Source organism: Lissotriton helveticus, chromosome 10 (genome assembly GCF_964261635.1).
Source record: "Lissotriton helveticus chromosome 10, aLisHel1.1, whole genome shotgun sequence".
Classification (NCBI taxonomy): Eukaryota; Metazoa; Chordata; class Amphibia; order Caudata; family Salamandridae; genus Lissotriton; species Lissotriton helveticus.
Genome location: NC_136071.1, coordinates 128,936,590 through 128,959,200, shown reverse-complemented (window position 1 = coordinate 128,959,200; position 22,611 = coordinate 128,936,590). Strand labels below are relative to the sequence as shown.

Below are 22,611 nucleotides of genomic sequence, written 5' to 3'. Positions count from 1 at the left end.
TAGGAACTTCTATTATGTTTTGTTTTCAAAACGTGTTTGAAAATGAAAATCAGACCTAACTACTAGGGCAAAATGTCTTAAGTCCAGATATAACATTATTTTGGAACGGAAGGCACCACATGGTTTAATTCAGGATGAAGAATTGACATTCATTTGGGGAATTAACTATTCTGTACTAGTGGCAGTTTTCTTGTTATAGATGATGTATTGCTTGATGTATGGTTTTGTAAAGTTTGCCTTTGGTTTTTTTTAAATTATTTTCTTTACTATGTGCTGCTGTTAAAAAAATTGTGCTTAACCTTTTGAATTGTTTTTTACAGATTGATGATCTTAATTCTTCACTTGGACAGGTTCCAGGTGGATTCCTGTCTACACTTCCTTTGTTCACTACTGGGATAGTATTTGAAATGGTTGTCATGGTAAGTATTTGCCAACTTCAGCATTGTATATGTTTCAGTTGGGATTGGATAAATGTATTTATTTTGTTATGTTACTTCTCGAAATTTCGATTTTTGTATGTCTGAATTCCGCTCTAGTCACCTTATAGTATATAAGATATATGTGCCGTTGATATTTGGTCTTTTTACTATTTAGTTTAATAATTTATGTTTGGTGTGATACTCTTTTCTAACCTAAACCTAACTTTAGGTTTTCTTCCGAAAAGGCTTGTGCTATGATATTTACTTTCAGTGACGTTTTATGAGTTATTATATTGTATTATCCTTTGTCACTGTATAATTATTTCCAATATATTGAGCCTATTGACTTGCTTCCCAGTCCAAGATGGTGCCTATGTTTATATATGTATGTATTGATCTTTGTTGTCATTTTACTATTTGAATGATCAGCTTTCACATTTATTGGTTGTGATGACCATGCTACCCTACCCGTGAGCACAGCGTAAGCCAAAACACGCGGGAAGTTTGTGTTCTGCGCTAATAAATTGCCATAATTTACCTCCTGGGAGTACGTTTGTGATTTGTACTTTTGATCATGTTTCCTGATGTGTGACAGGTTTCTCTCTTCTGGCTGACATACGCACAACTGACGAAGGGGTCTGCTGTGTCCCCGTTGAAACAGATCATATATATATATATCTATATGTTGGAAAATAACCCTCTCTGAAGGGTCACCCCAAACCTTTTGCCTTCCTCTTCCTATTTTTCTGACTACCTTTTGCTGGCCGTAGGACTCTGAGCACTTTACCACTGCCAACCAGTGCTAAAGTGCATGTGCTTCTCCCCATAAACATGGTTTGATTGACTTATTCACATTTGGCATATTTAATTTACCATTAAGTTCCTAGTACAGTGCACTGCATGTGTCCAGGGCCTGTAAATTAAATGCTACTAGTGGGCCTGCAGCACTGATTGACCGCCCATTCATGTAGCCCTTAAACATGTCTCAAGTATGTCACTGCAGAGCCTGTGTATGAAGTTTAAACTGCCATGTTGACTTGGCTTGTAAAACCCCTTGCTAAGTTTTACATTCCCGTTTTATTACATATAAGTCACCCTTAAGGTAGGCTCTAAGTAGCCCATAGGGCAAGGTGCTGTGTAATCAAAAGGTAGGACATGTGCTTTTAAATTCTACATGTCCTGGTAGTGAAAAACTTCAAAATGTGTTTTCACTACTGAGAGGCCTACCTGTCAAGAAGGGTTAACATTGGAGATTCCTTATTATATTTAATGGGCTGTAATTCTAAATTGAGAGAAGGTATAGTTACCATGTGTAGTGCATATGGAATGTTAATGATAAATCCTCTTTAATGGGAAAGTGTATTTGTCATTACTATCCTGGAAATGCCACTTTTTGAAAGGTGGGGAATTTCCTGCTCTTAGCCATTTGTTGTCTGCTGTCTGTCTCTGACTGGGCTAGGTGACAGTTCACTTTGTGTATTCCCCCTAGACAGCCACACACAAAGGAAACCTGGGTGTGACTTAATGCATCTTCCTGAGAGGAAGGGATGGAGGAGCTGGCCACAGCCTCACACGTACACCTAAATAGGCTCAGCCTGTCCACACACAAAGGACTGCATGCCCCTCTGTTGTGAGCCTGGAACAAGGGCAGGAAGAAAGGACCTCTGTGCACTTCAAAGACACTTCTTTGAAGTCACCCATACTTCAAAAGCACAACTGGGCAGTACTGGACCTCTGACCCTACCAACTCAATACACTTTTGGACCTGAAAGCAACTTGCCAAGAAGAAGCACTGCTGTGCTTAGGGCTGCCACTCTTCTGGACTGATGCTCTGGAAGACTGCTGCCTTGCTGTGCTGCCCGGCTGCCTTCTGCTCTCTCTGACTGGACCTGCATCTCTTGACCTAGAGTGACCCCAAGGGCTAGCTGACTAGCCTCCTGTTCTTAGAAGACTCAGGGTTATCAAAGTCTTCCATCCTGCTCCTGTACCTGGTTCATTGGAAGTGGACCCAGGTGCTTTCTCCAGTGAAACCGTAGCATCCTCTGCTGCAAGAGCAGAATTGACACATTGCCTCTGTTGCTGGAACAGAACTGCCTATTCCAGTTCTGGGCCCCTAGGGGTTGTTCCTGCTATAATAAGTTGTGAAGAACTGAAGAAATCTACAAAATCGATGCTTGAGCGATTTGATTCTTGCGGCTGAATTTTCCAACGCAGCACCGCCATGCGAGAGAAATTCCTGATGCACAGCCCCTTGCGACCAAAGAAAGTGGCACAATGCCTGCCTGCGGCCAAAGAAACCACCGCACACCGACTCCAATGCAGGCCCCGCTGGGTGGCTAAACAAATCAATACATTACCAGTCAACGGCTACGGAATTTCATGCAGAGCTTGTAGTGCCAGGATTTTCTCAAGCACGCACCAGTATTGCATGTTTTTCCGATGCAATACCCGCATACCAGAAACGCCTGGGAAATTGACGCACCAATTCTCCCTACAGTCCTGATTCGGTGCATCACTTCTCCTACTTGGGGCATAACTGTTGCATCGCCTCCCCAAGGATTCAGGAACTGATGCATCACTGTGTTTTTTTACGCTTCCCTCCTTTGAAGCTGTTTTGCCTTGTGGGTTTTGACACCTTTGAGTTAATTTTTGTCATTTTGGTCTTGTTTGGCTTAGATAAAGATACTTTATTTTTCTAAACTGGGATGGTGTCCATTTGCAGTGTTTTCACTGTGTTACTGTGTGTGTTATGTACAACTACTTTACATGTTGCCTCTGAGATAAGCCTGTCTGCTCGTGCCAAGCTACCAAGGGTAACCAGGTGAGCAGGGGTTATCTAGAAGTGTAAATCCCTTATCCTGACTAGTAGGAAGGGTCTCTACTTGGACAGTGTGCAAACCACTCTAACACTCATGTGATATTATTGGCCAGAAGTGCAAGGCGGTAAAATGAGGTCCACTGGTCCCACACCTGGACAAGCTGGGAGTAGGAACACTGAGTCAGTCGTGATCAGGCAGAGAGGTATTCCATATGTCATTCTGCTCCACCTGTGCTTCAGTGAAAGACAACAGGTCTGCTGCCTAAAACATGCATCTTTCCTAAAATATATAGTGACCCTAAAACTAATTTTGTATGCCTAGTGTTAGTTACAACGCTTCTATTTTGAAGATGTAAGTAACTTGTGCCAAAAACCGAAGAATAGAAACAGATTTTAATTGCTATAAAAGTTATGTGATGTGTAATATTTAATATCTACAGGGGAAGAATTTGAAAATGTTGCCTTCACTGACATCACAAACATTCTTTTAAATTCCCTCACTTCATCAGCTTCATGACATTTTAAAAACATCTAGGCAAAATATCCTACTAACGTAGCTTTTGTGGTAAAAAAAATAAGCTTATATGTATGAGCGGGTGCTGCACTCTAAATGATCAAGCTTAAATTAAATTGACCGATGTGTGTGCTGTGTTTGGATTAGTGCCTGCACACTGTGACTATAAACTGTATGTGGCCTGGTGCCTGAAGACCACCAGGACTCCAACACGCACAACGTAATTAAGTACTCCTTTTGTCAAAATATAATGCACTTTATCAGGTATGTATCATCAAAAAAAGTCATATCATTTCAATCATCATATGCTTATTGAACAATTAATCATAAACAATCATCAAGGTTTATATTTTCATAAAAAAAGAGACAAATCATATGAACTTTTCGCAAAATAATTCAAAACAATACAATAACACCCAATGCATTTCGGGGCCAAGCCCCTTCGTCAGGGGTCTGTTAGAGAGAGAAGAGAAAAGAAAAGAAAGAAAACCTTATTACTCTTGATGTCAAGGAGGATAAGTGTATGTATACTAAAACTCTAGTTTTGCATGTAGCTTACCTAGTTATTGCAATTTGTTAGCTGCCACTACATTATGTAGGGCATCTGTCTGGTATTATCTTCTGCTTTCTACGTCTGTAAAGAATGATTTTTATTACTCACTGTGAATTGTCAACTGATTACAAATGAATCACGATAACCTAAATTGATATGAAAGGCTCACCTGTATTTGTAGCCTTAATCCGTCCAATCTAAAAAATTCGTAAATAAACGGACTTTAGTAACTCACGTTTTAATGTTTGCAAAAAAGCAGTGTTCGTAACTATGTAAAAAAAGGGGGGGAACTGCTGTTTACCTGTAGAGTATGACGTTAATACTAGACCTCAGTCTCTCACTCTTTCTACGGAGTTGCCTGCAAAACATTCAAATCAAAGTGTGGACTTAGGTTGTTTGCCAAGAAAATGCTATTTGCATTACCAACTTGGTAAAGCGCATTCGCTTACCTGCGGGCTCAAAAGTTGGATCAGTCCCGCTTGGCGTTTCTGATGGATTACGGTAGTTCTGCATAAAAAGAGCGAGTATTAAACACGCTGTCTAGGCGGACGATAGATATTGAGAAACGAAGTTTCAATCTCTTACCGGTTACAGGCTCTAACATTCGAGATGAGAAGCTCACGCATCCGCGTTTCATTCGAGCTGTGTTTTCAACAAAGTCCCTTATCACTGTTCTCTTGTGGGCTAGACATAGAAGCAGGACTTAAGAAAAGTATGTCGGTCATTTCTAAGTGGTGTTTTTATCTACATAGGGGAGAATCCCTTTAGAAAACGCTATGCCTATCTACAATGAAACAATTTAAGTGTTCAGTATTTAAGAAGGGAGTGTCGAAAAAAAGGGTTTAAGAAGAGGAGTGAGGTAAAAAATAAATAAAAAAGAGTGAATATGAAAATTCCAATTCACGATGGACACAAAACATTATCTGCCTATTTACAAACTAAACATTGTTGTCTAGAAGGTTTTCCTATGAATACCGCTGTGATAGCGAACTAGAGGTAAACCTAACATGTTGTTATGTGTGTGTAACACGGTGTGAGAGTGTCCTGTGGGGTACCATATTACAAGAGCTTATTGCATATGTTATTTAATCATGTTACAGAAAACATGCCATGTCCATTTTATCGTTTAGCCCTGTAGGGGTCAACGATTGTAGTTTTCGAATCCAGAAAGCCTCTCTTTGAAGCAGGATTTTGGAGTTATCCAAACCCAGTCGTTGTGGAAGTAGTTCAATGACCTGAAATCTCAGTTGTGCAATGGTGTGACCAGCTTCCCACCAATGTTTTGCAAGTGGCGATGTTAGGTTTTTATTTCGAATGCGGCTCTTGTGCTCAGACAGTCGCAGTTTCAACTTACGTTCGGTCTTACCAACATATATAAGGCCGCACGGGCATTTGATTGAATAAACCACATATTCCGAATTACAGGTAGTGTTATGTCTCAACTGAATTTTTTCACCTGTCCGTGGGTGTAGTAGAATGTTTCCTGGTATTACGTTGTTGCAATTTTTGCAATTATAGCAGCGTGTAGTGCCTTTGTATTCCTCAGGTTGTTGGTTAGTGTCAGTATTCCGTCTGGGTTTATTCAGTAGTTCTTTTAAGTTTTGAGCTCTCTTATATGCGAACATAGGTTTATCACTGAATAGAGTGCCAAAGTCTTTCTCTACTTGTACAATCTCCCACCTCTTCAGAATGATGCGTTTTATGTCTCTAGAGGCAGTGGAATATTTCGACACAAATACCATCCTTTTGTTTTCAGTCTTTGTTCTTTTTTTCAAGAGATCTGCCCTTGGTATTGTTTTGATTTTATCCACGTGTGCTTCCAGTAGTTTTCGTGGGTATCCTCTGTCCAGGTAACGCTGTTTTTGTGCTTCAATGTGCTTGTCACAACTAGCCTTATCGGAAGATATTCTTTTGATCCTCATAAATTGTGAAACCGGTAAGTTGTTAATGAGATTCGAAGGGTGAAAGCTTCCATACAGAAGTGCAGTATTCCTGTCAGTAGGCTTTTTATAAAGAGTTGTATTGATAGAGTTCCCTTTAAGTTCAACCCAAACATCCAAAAATGGTAAAGCTTCTTTGTTGATGTTATGTGTGAATTGAATTCTTGAGTTAGCAAGATTCAAACTCTTGATGTTTTGAATTAAATCAGCGATTGGCCGTTTCCATATTAAGAAGACATCGTCTATGTATCTCTTGTAGTACACTAGGCCATTTTGCCAAGTGTGATCTTCCAATCATTGACCCCTACAGGGCTAAACGATAAAATAGACATGGCATGTTTTCTGTAACATGATTAAATAACATATGCAATAAGCTCTTGTAATATGGTACCCCACAGGACACTCTCACACCGTGTTACACACACATAACAACATGTTAGGTTTACCTCTAGTTCGCTATCACAGCGGTATTCATAGGAAAACCTTCTAGACAACAATGTTTAGTTTGTAAATAGGCAGATAATGTTTTGTGTCCATCGTGAATTGGAATTTTCATATTCACTCTTTTTTATTTATTTTTTACCTCACTCCTCTTCTTAAACCCTTTTTTTCGACACTCCCTTCTTAAATACTGAACACTTAAATTGTTTCATTGTAGATAGGCATAGCGTTTTCTAAAGGGATTCTCCCCTATGTAGATAAAAACACCACTTAGAAATGGCCGACATACTTTTCTTAAGTCCTGCTTCTATGTCTAGCCCACAAGAGAACAGTGATAAGGGACTTTGTTGAAAACACAGCTCGAATGAAACGCGGATGCGTGAGCTTCTCATCTCGAATGTTAGAGCCTGTAACCGGTAAGAGATTGAAACTTCGTTTCTCAATATCTATCGTCCGCCTAGACAGCGTGTTTAATACTCGCTCTTTTTATGCAGAACTACCGTAATCCATCAGAAACGCCAAGCGGGACTGATTCAACTTTTGAGCCCGCAGGTAAGCGAATGCGCTTTACCAAGTTGGTAATGCAAATAGCATTTTCTTGGCAAACAACCTAAGTCCACACTTTGATTTGAATGTTTTGCAGGCAACTCCGTAGAAAGAGTGAGAGACTGAGGTCTAGTATTAACGTCATACTCTACAGGTAAACAGCAGTTCCCCTCCTTTTTTTACATAGTTACGAACACTGCTTTTTTGCAAACATTAAAACGTGAGTTACTAAAGTCTGTTTATTTACGAATTTTTTAGATTGGACGGATTAAGGCTACAAATACAGGTGAGCCTTTCATATCAATTTAGGTTATCGTGATTCATTTGTAATCAGTTGACAATTCACAGTGAGTAATAAAAATCATTCTTTACAGACGTAGAAAGCAGAAGATAACACCAGACAGATGCCCTACATAATGTAGTGGCAGCTAACAAATTGCAATAACTAGGTAAGCTACATGCAAAACTAGAGTTTTAGTATACATACACTTATCCTCCTTGACATCAAGAGTAATAAGGTTTTCTTTCTTTTCTTTTCTCTTCTCTCTCTAACAGACCCCTGACGAAGGGGCTTGGCCCCGAAATGCATTGGGTGTTATTGTATTGTTTTGAATTATTTTGCGAAAAGTTCATATGATTTGTCTCTTTTTTTATGAAAATGTAAACCTTGATGATTGTTTATGATTAATTGTTCAATAAGCATATGATGATTGAAATGATATGACTTTTTTTGATGATACATACCTGATAAAGTGCATTATATTTTGACAAAAGGAGTACTTAATTACGTTGTGCGTGTTGGAGTCCTGGTGGTCTGCAGGCACCAGGCCACATACAGTTTAAAAAAAATAAGCTGACATTTAAGAGGAAAATTATCTGGCACAAAGTGTATCCATTTGGTATGTACAATTGCTTTTTCAGCGCAACCTCAGCTGGGGAGAAAAAAGGCACTGAACTAATGGAATGAACCTGGGGAGGGATTCTGGATCATTTAGAAGGAGCAGGGTATATGGTGATTCCAGCTCCATGGGGTATGGGTGCTTTTGGAACCATGGGCTGTTTATTCCTTCCTACACTACAGAAGGTTTGGGGTGCATTCACTTGTTGAGGGTGATGTTGCTCCAGATCCTGGGTGCATAAATGGATAAATCCTGCCTTGATCTTATGTGAATAACACAAATATTTAACCAAGCAAACCATTATCACCCTGTTTTACTGGTAGAGAGGTGCATGACCCGCAGAGTAAATTTGTATGGTGGAGACAACTGGTTAGAGGTTTATATTTAAAAAAGAAGCTTTGGTGAGACATGCAAAAGTGAATTTGTGGTACTAGTTTCTTGTTAAAGAGGTAGCGGTCATTTCTTGGTTGTAGCATTTGAGATTATCGGATAGATTTGAATTTTCCAAGAGTGAATTCCAGGGGTGAATACCCCCACTAAAAAAATTATTGTGGGAACTACTGCCAATCTTTGCATGATTCCACAAACAGAAGAAACATTCTGCACCTTTCTAATTTTACAATTTGCCTAGCTGAGGTGAATTAAGTACCAATTATACCACCGAGCTGGAGAAATAATCAATAAATCTCTGTAGATGGGACTGGCGGTCGATCTGTCACGCTCCAAAGGTCCCATGGACACTTGAGGGATTAGGGTGGAGTAATGTAGCACAGCAGTGGCCTTTGGAATGCTGAAAGGTCAGGACATTAGTGGGTTTATTTACACATTTGATGGTGCTTATGTGAGGGTGAGAGCTGTGGGCATACAGTTATCAGTAGACTTCCCACGGAAGTTGGCAAAGACTGGGAAGGGACAAGGACTTACAGGAAGATTACTTAGTGTGATGAACATTTTAGGCACAGAGGGTGAACCTGACAATACCACTCGGTAGACTGGAGAGGATGTTCTGTATAGTGCATGCTTTCAAGGAACTCATAATACACCAGGGGACCAATTCCCATAGGTAAACTGAGACGTAAGTCTAACTTTAAGACTTACCGTATTCACAAAGGGCATTTACGAGTCGTAAAATCAGACTTTTGTCTCAGTTAAACTTAAGTTTTGGTCTTAAGTTTAACTGAGACCAGAACTGAGACAAAAGTCTATCTTTACTATAGCCTTAACCGGCCATTAAAGGCCCGCTCCAGCATTAACGGCCCGAGCCGGACTTTAATGGCCGGTATAGCCCAGCTACGGGGGGCTATAAGGCTATTAGAACATTCTGTCACTAGAGGGAAGAATGTTCTAACAAATCAAAACAAATGCCTCTCGGAGCCCGAGGAGGTTTAAATCTCCTCAGGCTCCGAGAGGCTTTTGTTCACAGCAACAGCTGTGAACAAACACAAAGTGGAATGTTGCTCCGCAGGCTTTTACTGGCCCGTAGAAGCACGGAGCAGTCCATTGTATTTAATGGAGTGCTCCATATTCCAATGTTCTAATACTCTTTAATGCTCTTTGTGAATACCGAAAGTCGTAAAGTTAGACTTTCATCTCAGTTTACCTTTGTGAATCGACCCCCAGGGTTATTAACACAGAACACCATAGAAGAGTAATAAAGAAACCCTCCTTGAGTGTGGGACTGCATTGCTAAAGTGCGAGCCCACCATTAGCGCCCACAGAAAGGACTGGAGGATGAATAGATTGGAATATAAGCCTAACCCTAAGCTAGTGAACTGAGGTAATGGCCTACACACTCAAGCGGGACATGCACACAGGGACATGGTCAGTTTTGTCTCACAGTTCAATGTGAATAGCAAGTGTCTCAACAAAGGGACTTTAGAGAGACACAAAAATCAATATCAGGCACATCAGAGGCAAACAAAAACTAAACAACAGCTGAGGGTCTACACCCCATATCATTGATTTAAAATAAAGTGAATCTAAAACAGCCCATGCTTGAGTACAGTCAATGGTACGAGAACAGTAAATGCACAATCATCACAATCAACTGCATGAGGCTGTCAGTGCATCATCTGACAAGGCACAGAGACCTCCTGTTAAACCAGCATACAGGCACTGCACAACCGTGTCTAAACACGTCAATCCTTCCTGGCTCCTGGTATGGCCTCGGTTGTGTCCCTTAGTTATAATAGATTTGTGGATTTCAGAAAGATGGCGATTATATCCCTCCCGCATCAGGTGGACTTGTAGAGCTCACAGTCGGAATTGGTATCTGGCAGACACCCCATAAAATCCTCGGGCTTACCTCTGCACTGATGTGTCTTCATGGCAATCCTATTGACGATTACAGTTATTGCCTTTTGTACCTTCCCTGGAAGTGTGCAAACACTCTCCGAATAAAAAAAAAGGAATCCTGGATGTTCTCTTATAGGGCTGGCAAGGGAGCTACCAGGATTCCCATTTTGCTAGGGTTTTTTTGAACACCCGAAGAAAGGTACACTTAACGTTTAGCAGCATGTCCCTTGATGCATAAGTGATGGGAGGTAACCACCCCTCCCTGGGGCACAGCTCGTGCGGAGGGGTGGGCGGCAAGAGGGGAATACACATGCACTACCTTAGCTAGGTGGCAAGGTGTAACCCACGAATACAAAAAGGCACCAGTGTCCAGGATCAATCACACATCTTGTTAATGCAAATTAGGGTTGGGAATTTATTGTTACAACCATTAATCACTCCTTTGCACAATGAGTGCTACTGGCAGTGTTTGACTCCCTGGTACTCAATCAGCGTCACATGTGTGGTGTCCTAATAATTGGTTACATCCAGATTCAAACTGTAGTGTGACACAGGAGCATGTTAAAGCAGTAGTAACACTTCATTGTAGTCCAATCATCCATTCATCTTCTGCAAGGTTTTTTTAGGTATCTAGTTTCTAGCTAGTACAAGCATCGAACAGTCGACACATGTTTCACCTGATACCAGCTTTTTCAAGGCTGTAATAAGTATAAAACACATGATATATTTCAACCTAGATCATCTATATATCACGGTGTGCCACACTTTCAAACGGTGCCAATCATGCCCAGCCCAAGATCACAAAATAAAATGATGGATGGGAGTGTTGAAACATTTCAAACACTCTCCCCGAGTCAGAAACCTGGGTTTAATCCATCGTTATTTTGCTCAGCACGTCACCCCATTTTGTTCCCAAGCCATATGCAAATCAGTCTTGACCCTGCTCCACATGGGGACAGTCCATCCCGAGCTGCCAAGTCAGGTCCTCCCTGGAAAGGAAACAAGCATCCTGGGACCAGTTTCAGGCTATCACCCCTCATCAGCCTGGCTAGCTCGAATAAAGTGCTGCAGCGAGCAAGGGACCCACGTTTGGGCAGTCACAGATCTTGGTTTAATCAATCGTTATTTTACTCACCATGCCACCCCAGTTTGAACCCAGCCATATGCAATTGAGTCTTAACCGTGGTCTGTCTTGGCATGTTAGTGCTGTCATGTACAATATACAGGATACGAATGAGCAGTAGGGGAAAATAAGTTGAGTGACAGTGTTTGATTGCACAAAATGGCTTTTACAGGAGGAGTATTCTGTGCACTCACTCCACATTTTCTTTGATTGAAGCACAATACTCAGTGCTGTCTATTTCCTTTGCTTACTGGCTAGTCATGATTGGCACCGTTCGTTGGTGTGGTGCACCATGATATATAGACAATGTAGGTTGAATTATATCATGTATTGTATACTTAATACAGCCTTGAAAAAGTCTGCATCTGACGAAACACGTGCCAGCTGTTCGATGTATGTACTTGCTGAAAAATTGAAAAATAGGGCCCGATTCTCAAAGATCACCCACAGTCGTGGTGTAGCCTCCGCACTCCTGGCAGACTCTCCGCAATGAGTATTCGTGGCAGAGGCTCTGCACTCATGGTGGAACCTCCGCAATGAGACTTCTCCCTTTGGAGATTCCGCCACAAGTGTGGAGACTACGCCACAACTGTGGAGCCTCCGCCATTACTAAGGAGGCTCTTTGTGAATTGGGCCCAGAGAGAATAAAACCTAGAAGAAAATGAATGCATTTTTGTGTTCAAATATTTTATTGTATTTGAGGACAAGAAGAGTATACAATCGAAGATTACTGCGATACAATACGCATGAAATGGTATAACGCGCACATGACAAAAGAGTGAATATAATATAATAATAGTCACAGTAGACCATGCATTCACTCTAAGGAAGTGTTACTTCGTGCAACTATTGCTTTACACTGCTCCAGTGTCACATAACAGTTTGACGTCCGTTGGCAAGGTGCATGGGGTGACCCTCCCAGAGCTAGCAGGCCCCACAACCAGTCCACACCCATGCTTCCGCGCAGTGTCTCTGCCAGAGCCGAGTAGCGAGTTCCACCACCGTAGGCAGAGGTGTTGGAGTATATCCCACCATCTAATTAGGGCATTCAATCCTGCTTCCTCGCTTTATAATTAATGGGAAGAAGCAAGGGGAGGGATATTGGAGTCCAGGCAGTGGCGTAGCTAGCTGTTGTGCTGCCTGGGGCGGTCCCAGCTTTTGTCGCCAGTGGGGGTGCTGGAGATTCCTGTGACAGCCGCCCCGCCCGGCAGCAGGTAAGATGGGGGATTTGGCTCCTGCCCCAAAACACGTGCCGCCCGGGGCGGATCGTCCCTCCACCTCCCACTTGCTACGCCACTGAGTCAAGGAAGCTGCTGTGGCCCTCCCCCAATGTCTAATTAGACAATGGGCCTGATGTAGAATTAGGTGGATGGAATACTGTGTCACATATGTGATGGACATCCCATCCGGCGTATTAAAAGTGTGGTAACATAGAATGCACTTGTAATACGGCAGCCGGGATAACCTTCACGGTTGTGATGGAATATTCATCATGCTCCAAGCTTTAAACCAGACCCTTCATGTCATAATGGAGGACAAGCCAAATAAATAAAAGTACCTAAATCCTTTCTTGAGGAAGACCATGTAAAAGTTGTTAGGAGATAATTTACAAGTACTGTCAGCTGCCCTAGGGCCAGAGACGTTTTAAGGCATGGGCAAAGTGGGCTCTGGCCCAGGGCCCCAACCTTTCAGGGGGGGCCCATTCAGGGGGGCCCCTGATAGAGCTGGCTCTATTCTTTGGAGAGTCTTGCCCTGATGACCTTCAATAATTCTGAAATAGATTGTTTGAAATACCCTTTTCTATTATTTTATTTTTAATATGGGTGATATGTGAGAGTCTGTTATAGGCATTTTGCAGATAGATATGTGTGTTATATGTTTCAAAAAAGTTTCTTTCACATAAAACAGGACCTCACATATGAGAAATAGGAGGGTGTCACAGAGATTATTTGCAGTAATATTAGTGCGCTGCTGTTGTGTTACACTATTGAAAACACGTCACTATCCCTAAATATTACATGTAAACACATTTTGAATCTGGACGAGTGTACCTGTTCACTGTTCGTGACCTGGCCAAAATGGGCACGAAAAAGCTGGCATTTGATCATAAATTCAAAGCTGTTCCGAACAGGGGCCCCAAAAATACGTTTATCCCAGGGCCCCCAAAATCCTTAAGATGTCCCTGCCTAGGGCAACAGTGGCCATGAACACACATGAATGTACATACCTGCTCCTGCCTCAGTAAGTATGCATCGATAAATCCAGTTATGTTGTTGGCATCAAATTCTGTTTTGTGTTCCTTGAAGAACCCTTTAAAGAAAGCAATTTGGTCATCTGCGTTTTTTCCGACAGTCTTGTGAGCCCCGAATAAGAATCCGAGGGAGGGACAAAAATTATACAGCTGTAAGAAAGAAATATTTATTATAGAATAAAACTGAATATTAGGTCTTCTTATAAAACTAAAAAAAGAGAACCAGCTTGCTGGCAGGATGACACTGTTCTTCAAGCAGCCGCTAACTTTCTAAATAATTTCAGATGCTTACTGTCAAAGGCCAGCAGGCATGACATCAGCATGCCCTAAAATGTTATTCACTTATCTGCTATTCCTATATATCCTTGAAATATCGATATCAAAATATTGATTCGATTCCAACTATTTTTCTCTTGCACCATTTTCAATTTGCATTTCCAAGTAACAAAATGAATTCGTGTATGCTATTTGTAATCGTTTTTTCTGTAGTATACGATGTTATACTAACACATAAATATAATACAAAGGATATCAATGGAACTATACGTGCGGATCAGAATTATTTAAAGTCACACTCTTGAAAGTCATGCTTTTCTGGCGCAGGTGTGTGATTTACTAACCGGGTAAAATACTCACTTAAATATTTTCGTACTTCAAGTTAATAATAGGAAGAAATGGATCATAGATATATATTTTCTATCTATTGTGTAAATTAGTGCTTTAAACTACTGGTGGTGAACTTAATGATTTTCATTGGAGCGTCAAAGTTAGTTCCTGTAGGGCAGGGACTGTCGAGTCCATGCCTTACAGGGACTGGGTACATGCATACAGGGGGGCACACAACATAAGCCCCCTGCATGAACCCCATGGCGCAGAGGCAACAGGGGACCCTGTAGGGCCCCTTTGTTTCCTCACACCACACTTTTCCTGGTGATGAGGAAGGGAAACATCCTTCACAACGCAATTTTTACAACGCACTACCATTAAGACGCAACTTTTACAACGCAAGTTATTACAACGAATTGCGCTGGGGGGCGCTCTAGGATAGGGAATAGTTTAATTACTATCCAACACCTTCCCTACTATCCACGGGGACTGGAGTTGGAATAGTAAATTAAAGTATTCACTATCCAGCGCCCCCCAACGCAAGTCGTTGTAACGACTTGCGTTGTAAAACCTGCGTCGTAATGGCATGCGTTGTAAAAGCATGCGTTGTAGTGACATACATCCGATGAGGAAACTAGTAATATGCTTGGTGGTGCCATATGCTTGGTGGTGCCACAGCGGTACCACCAGCAAACTATCAGCCACACACTGCTGAGATGTTTAACCCATCAGACAAGACTCCTTTGTGTTCTAGGAGATTATAGAATTTCTTTGCAATATCAATGTTTCTACCACCCATGGCGACGGAAGGAATGATGTCCATCACTGATCATTATTCACATGGCTACTTCTTAGTGTTGCCTCACACTACAATAATATTTTTCAAATCAAAATGACAGGGCCCCCAAAAAAATCAGATAAGGGGCCAGAGACTCCTGCATCTGAGAGATATTCCTTGGTATTAGTAGGCCTCATTTAAGGGTTGGGGCGCCTTGGGGGGGTTTGAGCCCCTACTGCGCCACAGGGGCTGCTGGGGCCTGTGTTACGCCCATGCAATGGCTGCATGCTCTAAATGCGTTTCCACAGACATTCCAAGCTTTGAGTGTGATTGCACAACTATATGCTGATGACATATGAGTTTCGTGTAAGTTTTTAAAAAACATTTTAGCATTTCCATGAAGACATACTATAATATTAATTCTTAACAATAATAGGCACGGTATTCAATAGTTACCATTCTTTACGTTGGATATGTAGATAACCTTATTTTTTTACTGTTAAGTGGGACTCTTAACGCTGTAAATGTGGCTACTAAATATAAACATTCAAGTGCCTGAGATGACTGACTCTTTTCAATGCTAAATATTAGACACACAACAACAGGCCAAAGAGTATTCTTGTACAGACAGATACTTTCTGCAATATTTTCATTCTTTTTTTTTTTTTCGTTTAGAAATTTTTTATTTATCATTTGAAAGATAACACATTCTTGACCTAAGAGAAATTAAGAAGTAGTTGTCCCCAAGAAGGATAGTGAAAATGTACATTAATTACAAAAAACTTAGGGCCTGATTATGAGTGCGGTGGCAATGGTCCGTCAGACGTATTACAACTACATGTAGTTGTAGCGGCAGAGTGCCACCTGCTGCGCCAGGAAACAGCCGTCCCCTAGCGGTGGCAGTGCGGAGGCTCATTGCAATATGCTGAGCTGGACTGGCCCAGTCCCACTCAGCATATTACGAGTTTCACCACCACCAGCTATTTCATGAAAAGGCTGGCAGTGCAGGAACAAATGGGGCCTACAGGGCTCCCATGTCCCCCCGCCATGGGGTTACATTCAGGGGTCTGTATTCCCCCAAAGTTCCAGCAGAGAATTGTCGTCACCGTCCATGCCATGCTGAAACTTTTTTTGCCGCTCCCATTGCGGTGCCTGTTTTCCAGGCACCGCCACGGGGAAGGCAAAGGACCATCTGTCTTACATGAGTTCATCTCGTAATAAGGCGGGCGGTCCTTGTGGGGCTTTGGCATTGCTGTGTCGACAGAGAGCCAGCGCAGTACCGCCAAAGTTGTAATTGGGCCCTTAGTCATTTGTGGCGTCTGAGCATTCTTCAAAACCCATTAACTTTAACAACATATGGAGATGGAAAGATATAAGCCTCCCTAACTTAAATTGTCTACGAGCATAGTCTACAGCTTCAGCCAGGGCTAACAAATACTAACTTATACATGGCAGCAGAGGGTAAATATCGCAGTTCCCTTCCCAACTCACACCACACTTCAATAACATATATTTTATAATGACACTGAGAATTACCTGCACCTGAGAAGTACCTATCAATCTGATATTTTCGCTCAGGAGATGGATCAAAGTCAGAAATGTTGGATCTTCGTACTCGAACCTCTTTCCAAATATTATGGAGCATATGACGTTGGAAACAGCGCTGTTCAGTATAATCCTGGTATCAAAGGGGTTTCCTACATTCCAAACCATAAATAAAACTTTTAATCCTGAAATCCTTATGCCCCTTAGTCATTTCACAAGAAGGGGTATTGTTTTGCCACTGGAATTGCTACTTTGTAAATGTTTATGGATGCTCTCATTGAATAAGGGAAATCAATAATGTAGATATTCACAATCATGTCACATCTAGAGGTTTTAAGATGTAGCAAGTAATACTGAATTAGACATGGGTCAATGTAGTGGATCATGGGAGATAAGAGAATATATGAAAAGTTTTTTTCATGTGTAAAATTATAAGATTTGAAACAAATATTTTGTAAAATAAGATGTGTTTTATATGAGTGTTGTCATAATGCAGATTTTTGAGGGTTCCATTTTAGTTGCAGTATGAAAGATCGGAGCTGCCGAAAAGATCATGCACCACTGAATGGATCACCTTTAAGAAAGAAAGTTTGAAAATATAGGTTAAAGCAACTGAAAATGAGTGGCGACCATGCCACCTGACTCGCCAGCTCTCTAAAATCTTCTTCTCCAGTGTACCTCCTCTTGTTGTGACCACTAATCTTTTGTTCTACCTTCTTTGTACAGCACCCTGGTGCTTTGTAGCAAAGTTCATACTCAATAATCCAATTAATACTGAGTGTTTTTTTCTAGGGCTTGCCTGCCATGGATGCTACTAAGAAGTGATTTCTTTATTTCTGCTTCACAATGTCCATCAAATAGGAGTAAGGCCTTGTGTCTTCTTTAAACTATTGAGGTACAAACCCAATAAGTTCATGAGTTCATTGGGCTTCACCTACACTCTTAGCATGGCCGACTATAAGGTCCTGCCTGAAGGAGAAGCCATTTTTAATCATCCTAAGGTGAGCAGTAAGAGAGATCGAACAACACGCTATCTATAGGAAGACCCTGGCCTATTTTAATAACCATGACAAATTATGGCACTGACAGAAGGTGAGTGCTATAGGATCTCAGTGAGGAAGACCGACAGTGGCCAAAGATCAGGGAAGTGATGTAGCAAGGACCTGCACCGTACACGGAGAGTGAGGGAGACAAGGGTAACGATGATAGTAAAATGTCCTCCAAGTCATGGGCATGTGTTCAGAGGAGAAGAATCCTGGTCTGCTAGAGACCAAATGGGGTAGTTAAGATAAGACAGAAAAATGGTTGAGTTCTATGAATCCCAGGATCCTTACGCCCTTCCAGTTCTCCATTTTGAATGCAGGTCTGCATGTTAAATTGACATGATTGCTTCACAGGTAAAGTTCATGGTGAGATAGGCTTATGTTATTAACAAAATTACTTTTCTTTCTAAAGTTGCTATCAGTTGTGCATGATCGTTTGAGAAGGAATTCTAGATGGTATTAAGATACTTTATGTCTGTTTTGCAGTTGTATTAAAATTATGCTAGAGGTCATACTTTTAACATGGTTTTTGTGTACTATGTTGGACCTAAAGACTTTACAAATGCATGCAAAATAGCTGTCCCTGTTTCAGACATTCCTTAGATAAAACAGAGACATATAAGATGTCATATACGTTTACAAATATGTAAATATCGTTTTTTATGTTTGCAGGTAATCATTTGATAAAAACAAGTACATAGCATATCTACATAACTTTACAAATAAGCACATATTTTTTACTACTTTATGCAATCTTTTTCTAAATCAGGCATGTACGACCTCCAGGTAATAAGCCAGCAAGAGTGAGTTCACATTTGCTCTGATCTGAAGGTCAGATTCAGCCTGATGTGTGCAGCACTTAGAAATGGCAGAAGTGTATTTTGAAGTGTTATAAGCATAACATTGTTATTTTAATCTTTACATAGTGAAATAACTATCACATACCCATTCAAAGACAATATCACAGGACAATACTTCTACATACATGGTCCTCTAAAGGTGTATATTTATACACTCTTTCATCGACTGAAAGAACTAGAGTGCTGAGTACTTCACTGAGTGGCTCCATAAAATCTCACAATAACCATAATATCATGAAAATAAAAGCACCCATGAGTTACCCTTATAAGATTCGAAATGCGTAATAAGGGCCTGTAACTCGTCCAGAATTTTGTCTTCTATGGTTTTCTTGCCCATTCCAAAATCACGCAGTGTTGACAAAGTAAACCTCCGCATAACTTTCCATGGCTCTCCATGGCTGAAGACAATTCCTAGAAGACAGACATTGATAAATGTATTTAATACTTCTTTCGGGACGTGGAATAAATACTATATTACAATCCAGTTCATCTCCACCACAAGCTCTGATCAAATACCAAAGGTCTGATGAGTAACTGTGCTAGGCCCACATTTGGGCAGCAGCAGGGTGGGTGCCTGCCTTGCAGAGCACACACACCAGGACAGATTTCAAAAGTTAATCTACACTTGTGAATTAAAATCTGCTTCCACGGTAAATGTACCACTTCTTAAAATTCACAAAAGCTTCCAGGAATTTGCACAGAACGCTGTGCCAAGCACAATTTCCATGGTGATTCCTGGAATGTGTAGTGATGAAGTCCACACGGATGATGATGTAAAGATGTTTATTTGTAATTAAGTAGTTAAGATGGTAATAACGCCCCACCAGGAACATCTAACATGATGCTCAGCCCAATGCCAACTGAAATCTACAGTCCACAGAGCCCCAACATTCCACAATGCATCATAGCTGCAACATTCCACAAGCTGGGGTAGAAATGGATATAACATGTAATGCATTAATAGGGTACCAGAATACTACATATCCCCTTTCGTCCGAAATGAAAACAGAGAAAGAACAAGGATCAAAAAATACTACATTTCCCCTTTCGTCCGAATTGAAAACAAACAGAGAAAGAACAAGGATGATCAAAAAGAACCACGTTAAGAAAGAACCAAAGAAGGTACAACAACAGAAGAATAAAACCCATCCTCCTTTAAATAGAAACATGAATAAGTCAGGAAGACAAAAAGAAGCAAGCAAACTTACAAGAACCTATCCACTCTCCTTTCCACAACAGAAGAAAGATAAGAAAACAGCAGAAAGGAAACGAAAATTGAAGATACCAACGACTAACCGGCATACACACCTACTGGCCAGACAGGAATGCAAGACGGATAGACACAAGTATAAGAACCAAGATAGCGTTAAAAGTCCAACCCTCAATTATATATGGTAAAGAACCACAACACGAGAGTGAGAACAATGTAAAACAAGAGAAAACGGATAAAATTGCACATCAAAAGAAGTAAAAAATAACCCATCCTCTCACAAAAAAGTTAAACATAAGCATGTAGAAAAACTATTACAATGAAGAAAAACTATCCCACAGGAGGGATTTGGCATTTCAAGCGTTTACAGGAATAAAACCCAACAAAGTCCCTTAGCACTAAGAAAATGGGACTTAGACGTAAAAATTAGAAACTTATGTGGGACTAACACCCCCTAAACATTAGATAATTAGGATATGATCCATTATAGCGTATAGGTGGGACTCAATCCCCCTAAAAAAAAATGTTATGAATGAGCCTGTAGTCAGGAAAACCACAAACTTTAGAAATAGGATATGGGACTTAAAACCCACCCCTAAGGACTATGGGACTGTAACCCATTCCTACAGACAAAAACACACAGTGTCTGCATAAAACTTAAAAAATAGGATATGGGACTTAAAACCCACCCCTAAGGACTATGGGACTGCAACCCATTCCTACAGACAAAAATACATAGGATATGGGACTAAAAACCCACCCCTAAGGACTATGGGAATGCAACCCATTCCTACAGACAAAAATACACAGGATATGGGACTTAAAACCCACCCCTAAGGACTATGGGACTATAACCCATTCCTACAGACACAAGACGTATGCCAGTTCAAATATCAACAAGCTACACTTAAAGCGTAAATATTTTACCAAAACTGTGAAGTAAAACATTTAGCCTATGTTAAAGTTTGTATTAGCAACATGACAATGGTGTGCCTAAAAAACGAAATATTAAAATGTAATATATTTCAAAAGTTGAGAAAACATTACATACATGCAATAAGATGTACCATTGTCAAAATGAAACGCTAGATGGCAGTGTAACTTTTTTTTTTTTTTTTTTTTAATTGTGAACTAATCGTGTTGTAACATCAGCCATAAAAAACGTTTTACTTTATAAACATATTGAAGACTTAAACAGCAAACTAAAAGACTCTTTGATGAAAGCAGAACGCAGACTGTAAAGGTAACATCACCCAGTTCAATGAACAGAAGTTCCCACAAAAGTCGAAAGTTCCTACTGCAAACTTGAGAAGAATTAATCCGATAATCCTCTCGACAACGTTTGACCATGACGATAAAGAAAAACTCTTAATGTTGTTATATTTGCTTATCCTGGAACTCGACATCGTGACGAGATGTATGCTCGTACCGGGCAGTAATTAGTGAAGCGTAGTCAAGGGAACATGGTACGATACAATTAAAAAAAAAACATTGGCTGCGTCACGTCGCGTTGTGAAGATTAACGTTGCGCAGTGAAACGGAATGACGAAAATAGGACACTTCCCAATGCGCGGTGATGCTGAATGACGTACACGGGATTCTTCAACACACTGCAATGACGCTGAAAACATTACGCTCTTCCACTGAGACACAAGGAGATGCCACCACGTCATCAGATTTGAAAGTTATTTACAACAAGGGGTGGTGATGGACAGAGTCTCTGAATTAAGCAGAGTACTCTCACCCAGTCAAGAGATCAGGGCTAGATCCAACACCGTTTTTTAGCTCATTGCACCATCCCAGTTTCAGAACCTGGCTGTATGCAAATTAGTCTGTCCCTGGCCCAGTGCATCATGGGAACAGGGCAGACCAGACTACAAAAGCCAATTCTTACACTGGGAAGGAAACAAGCTTCCGGGGACCGGTTTCTGGCATTTCAGCCGTCTTCGGCCCGGCTTGCTTGAATCCTGATGGTGCAATGAGCAAGGGACTCACATCTGAGTATACCCTTCCACGCTTAGGGTGGACAAAATTATTTACAACAAGGGGTGGTGATGGACAGAGTCTCTGGATTAAGCAGAGTACTCTCACCCAGTCAAGAGATCAGGGCTAGATCCAACACCGTTTTGTAGCTCATTGCACCATCCCAGTTTCAGAACCTGGCTGTATGCAAATTAGTCTGTCCCTGGCCCAGTGCATCATGGGAACAGGGCAGACCAGACTACAAAAGCCAATTCTTACACTGGGAAGGAAACAAGCTTCCGGGGACCGGTTTCTGGCATTTCAGCCGTCTTCGGCCCGGCTTGCTTGAATCCTGATGGTGCAATGAGCAAGGGACTCACATCTGAGTATACCCTTCCACGCTTAGGGTGGACAAAATTATTTACAACAAGGGGTGGTGATGGACAGAGTCTCTGAATTAAGCAGAGTACTCTCACCCAGTAAAGAGATCAGGGCTAGATCCAACACCGTTTTTTAGCTCATTGCACCATCCCAGTTTCAGAACCTGGCTGTATGCAAATTAGTCTGTCCCTGGCCCAGTGCATCATGGGAACAGGGCAGACCAGACTACAAAAGCCAATTCTTTTGATTTGAAAGTGGCATGGTGAAGACCGGATCAGCGCGTAGGCAAACATACAGACCTACAGTTAAACGGTAACTCCAATGACAGACTCACGGTAGGAAAGTACGAATGTGGCTTCATTTTCTGTCTCTGTAAATATTTATAAATGCTTCGTTTAAGCTAGCATCTTAGTTATCAGATTGCGTT

The 22,611-nt window shown here is 41.1% G+C and overlaps 1 protein-coding gene across 1 annotated transcript in view; it reads right to left on the bottom strand.

The window, feature by feature from the left end:
• LOC144785087 (cytochrome P450 2K1-like) overlaps positions 1–22,611 on the bottom strand; it is a 104,764-nt gene that overhangs the window by 37,839 nt on the left and 44,314 nt on the right. Inside the window, exons 3-5 of the mRNA XM_078664191.1 lie at positions 18,893–19,042; positions 16,720–16,880; positions 13,776–13,949 (exon numbers count right to left, since the gene is read on the bottom strand). Coding sequence (XP_078520317.1) covers positions 13,776–13,949; positions 16,720–16,880; positions 18,893–19,042 — 485 coding nt within the window. The remainder of the gene's footprint in view (positions 1–13,775; positions 13,950–16,719; positions 16,881–18,892; positions 19,043–22,611) is intronic.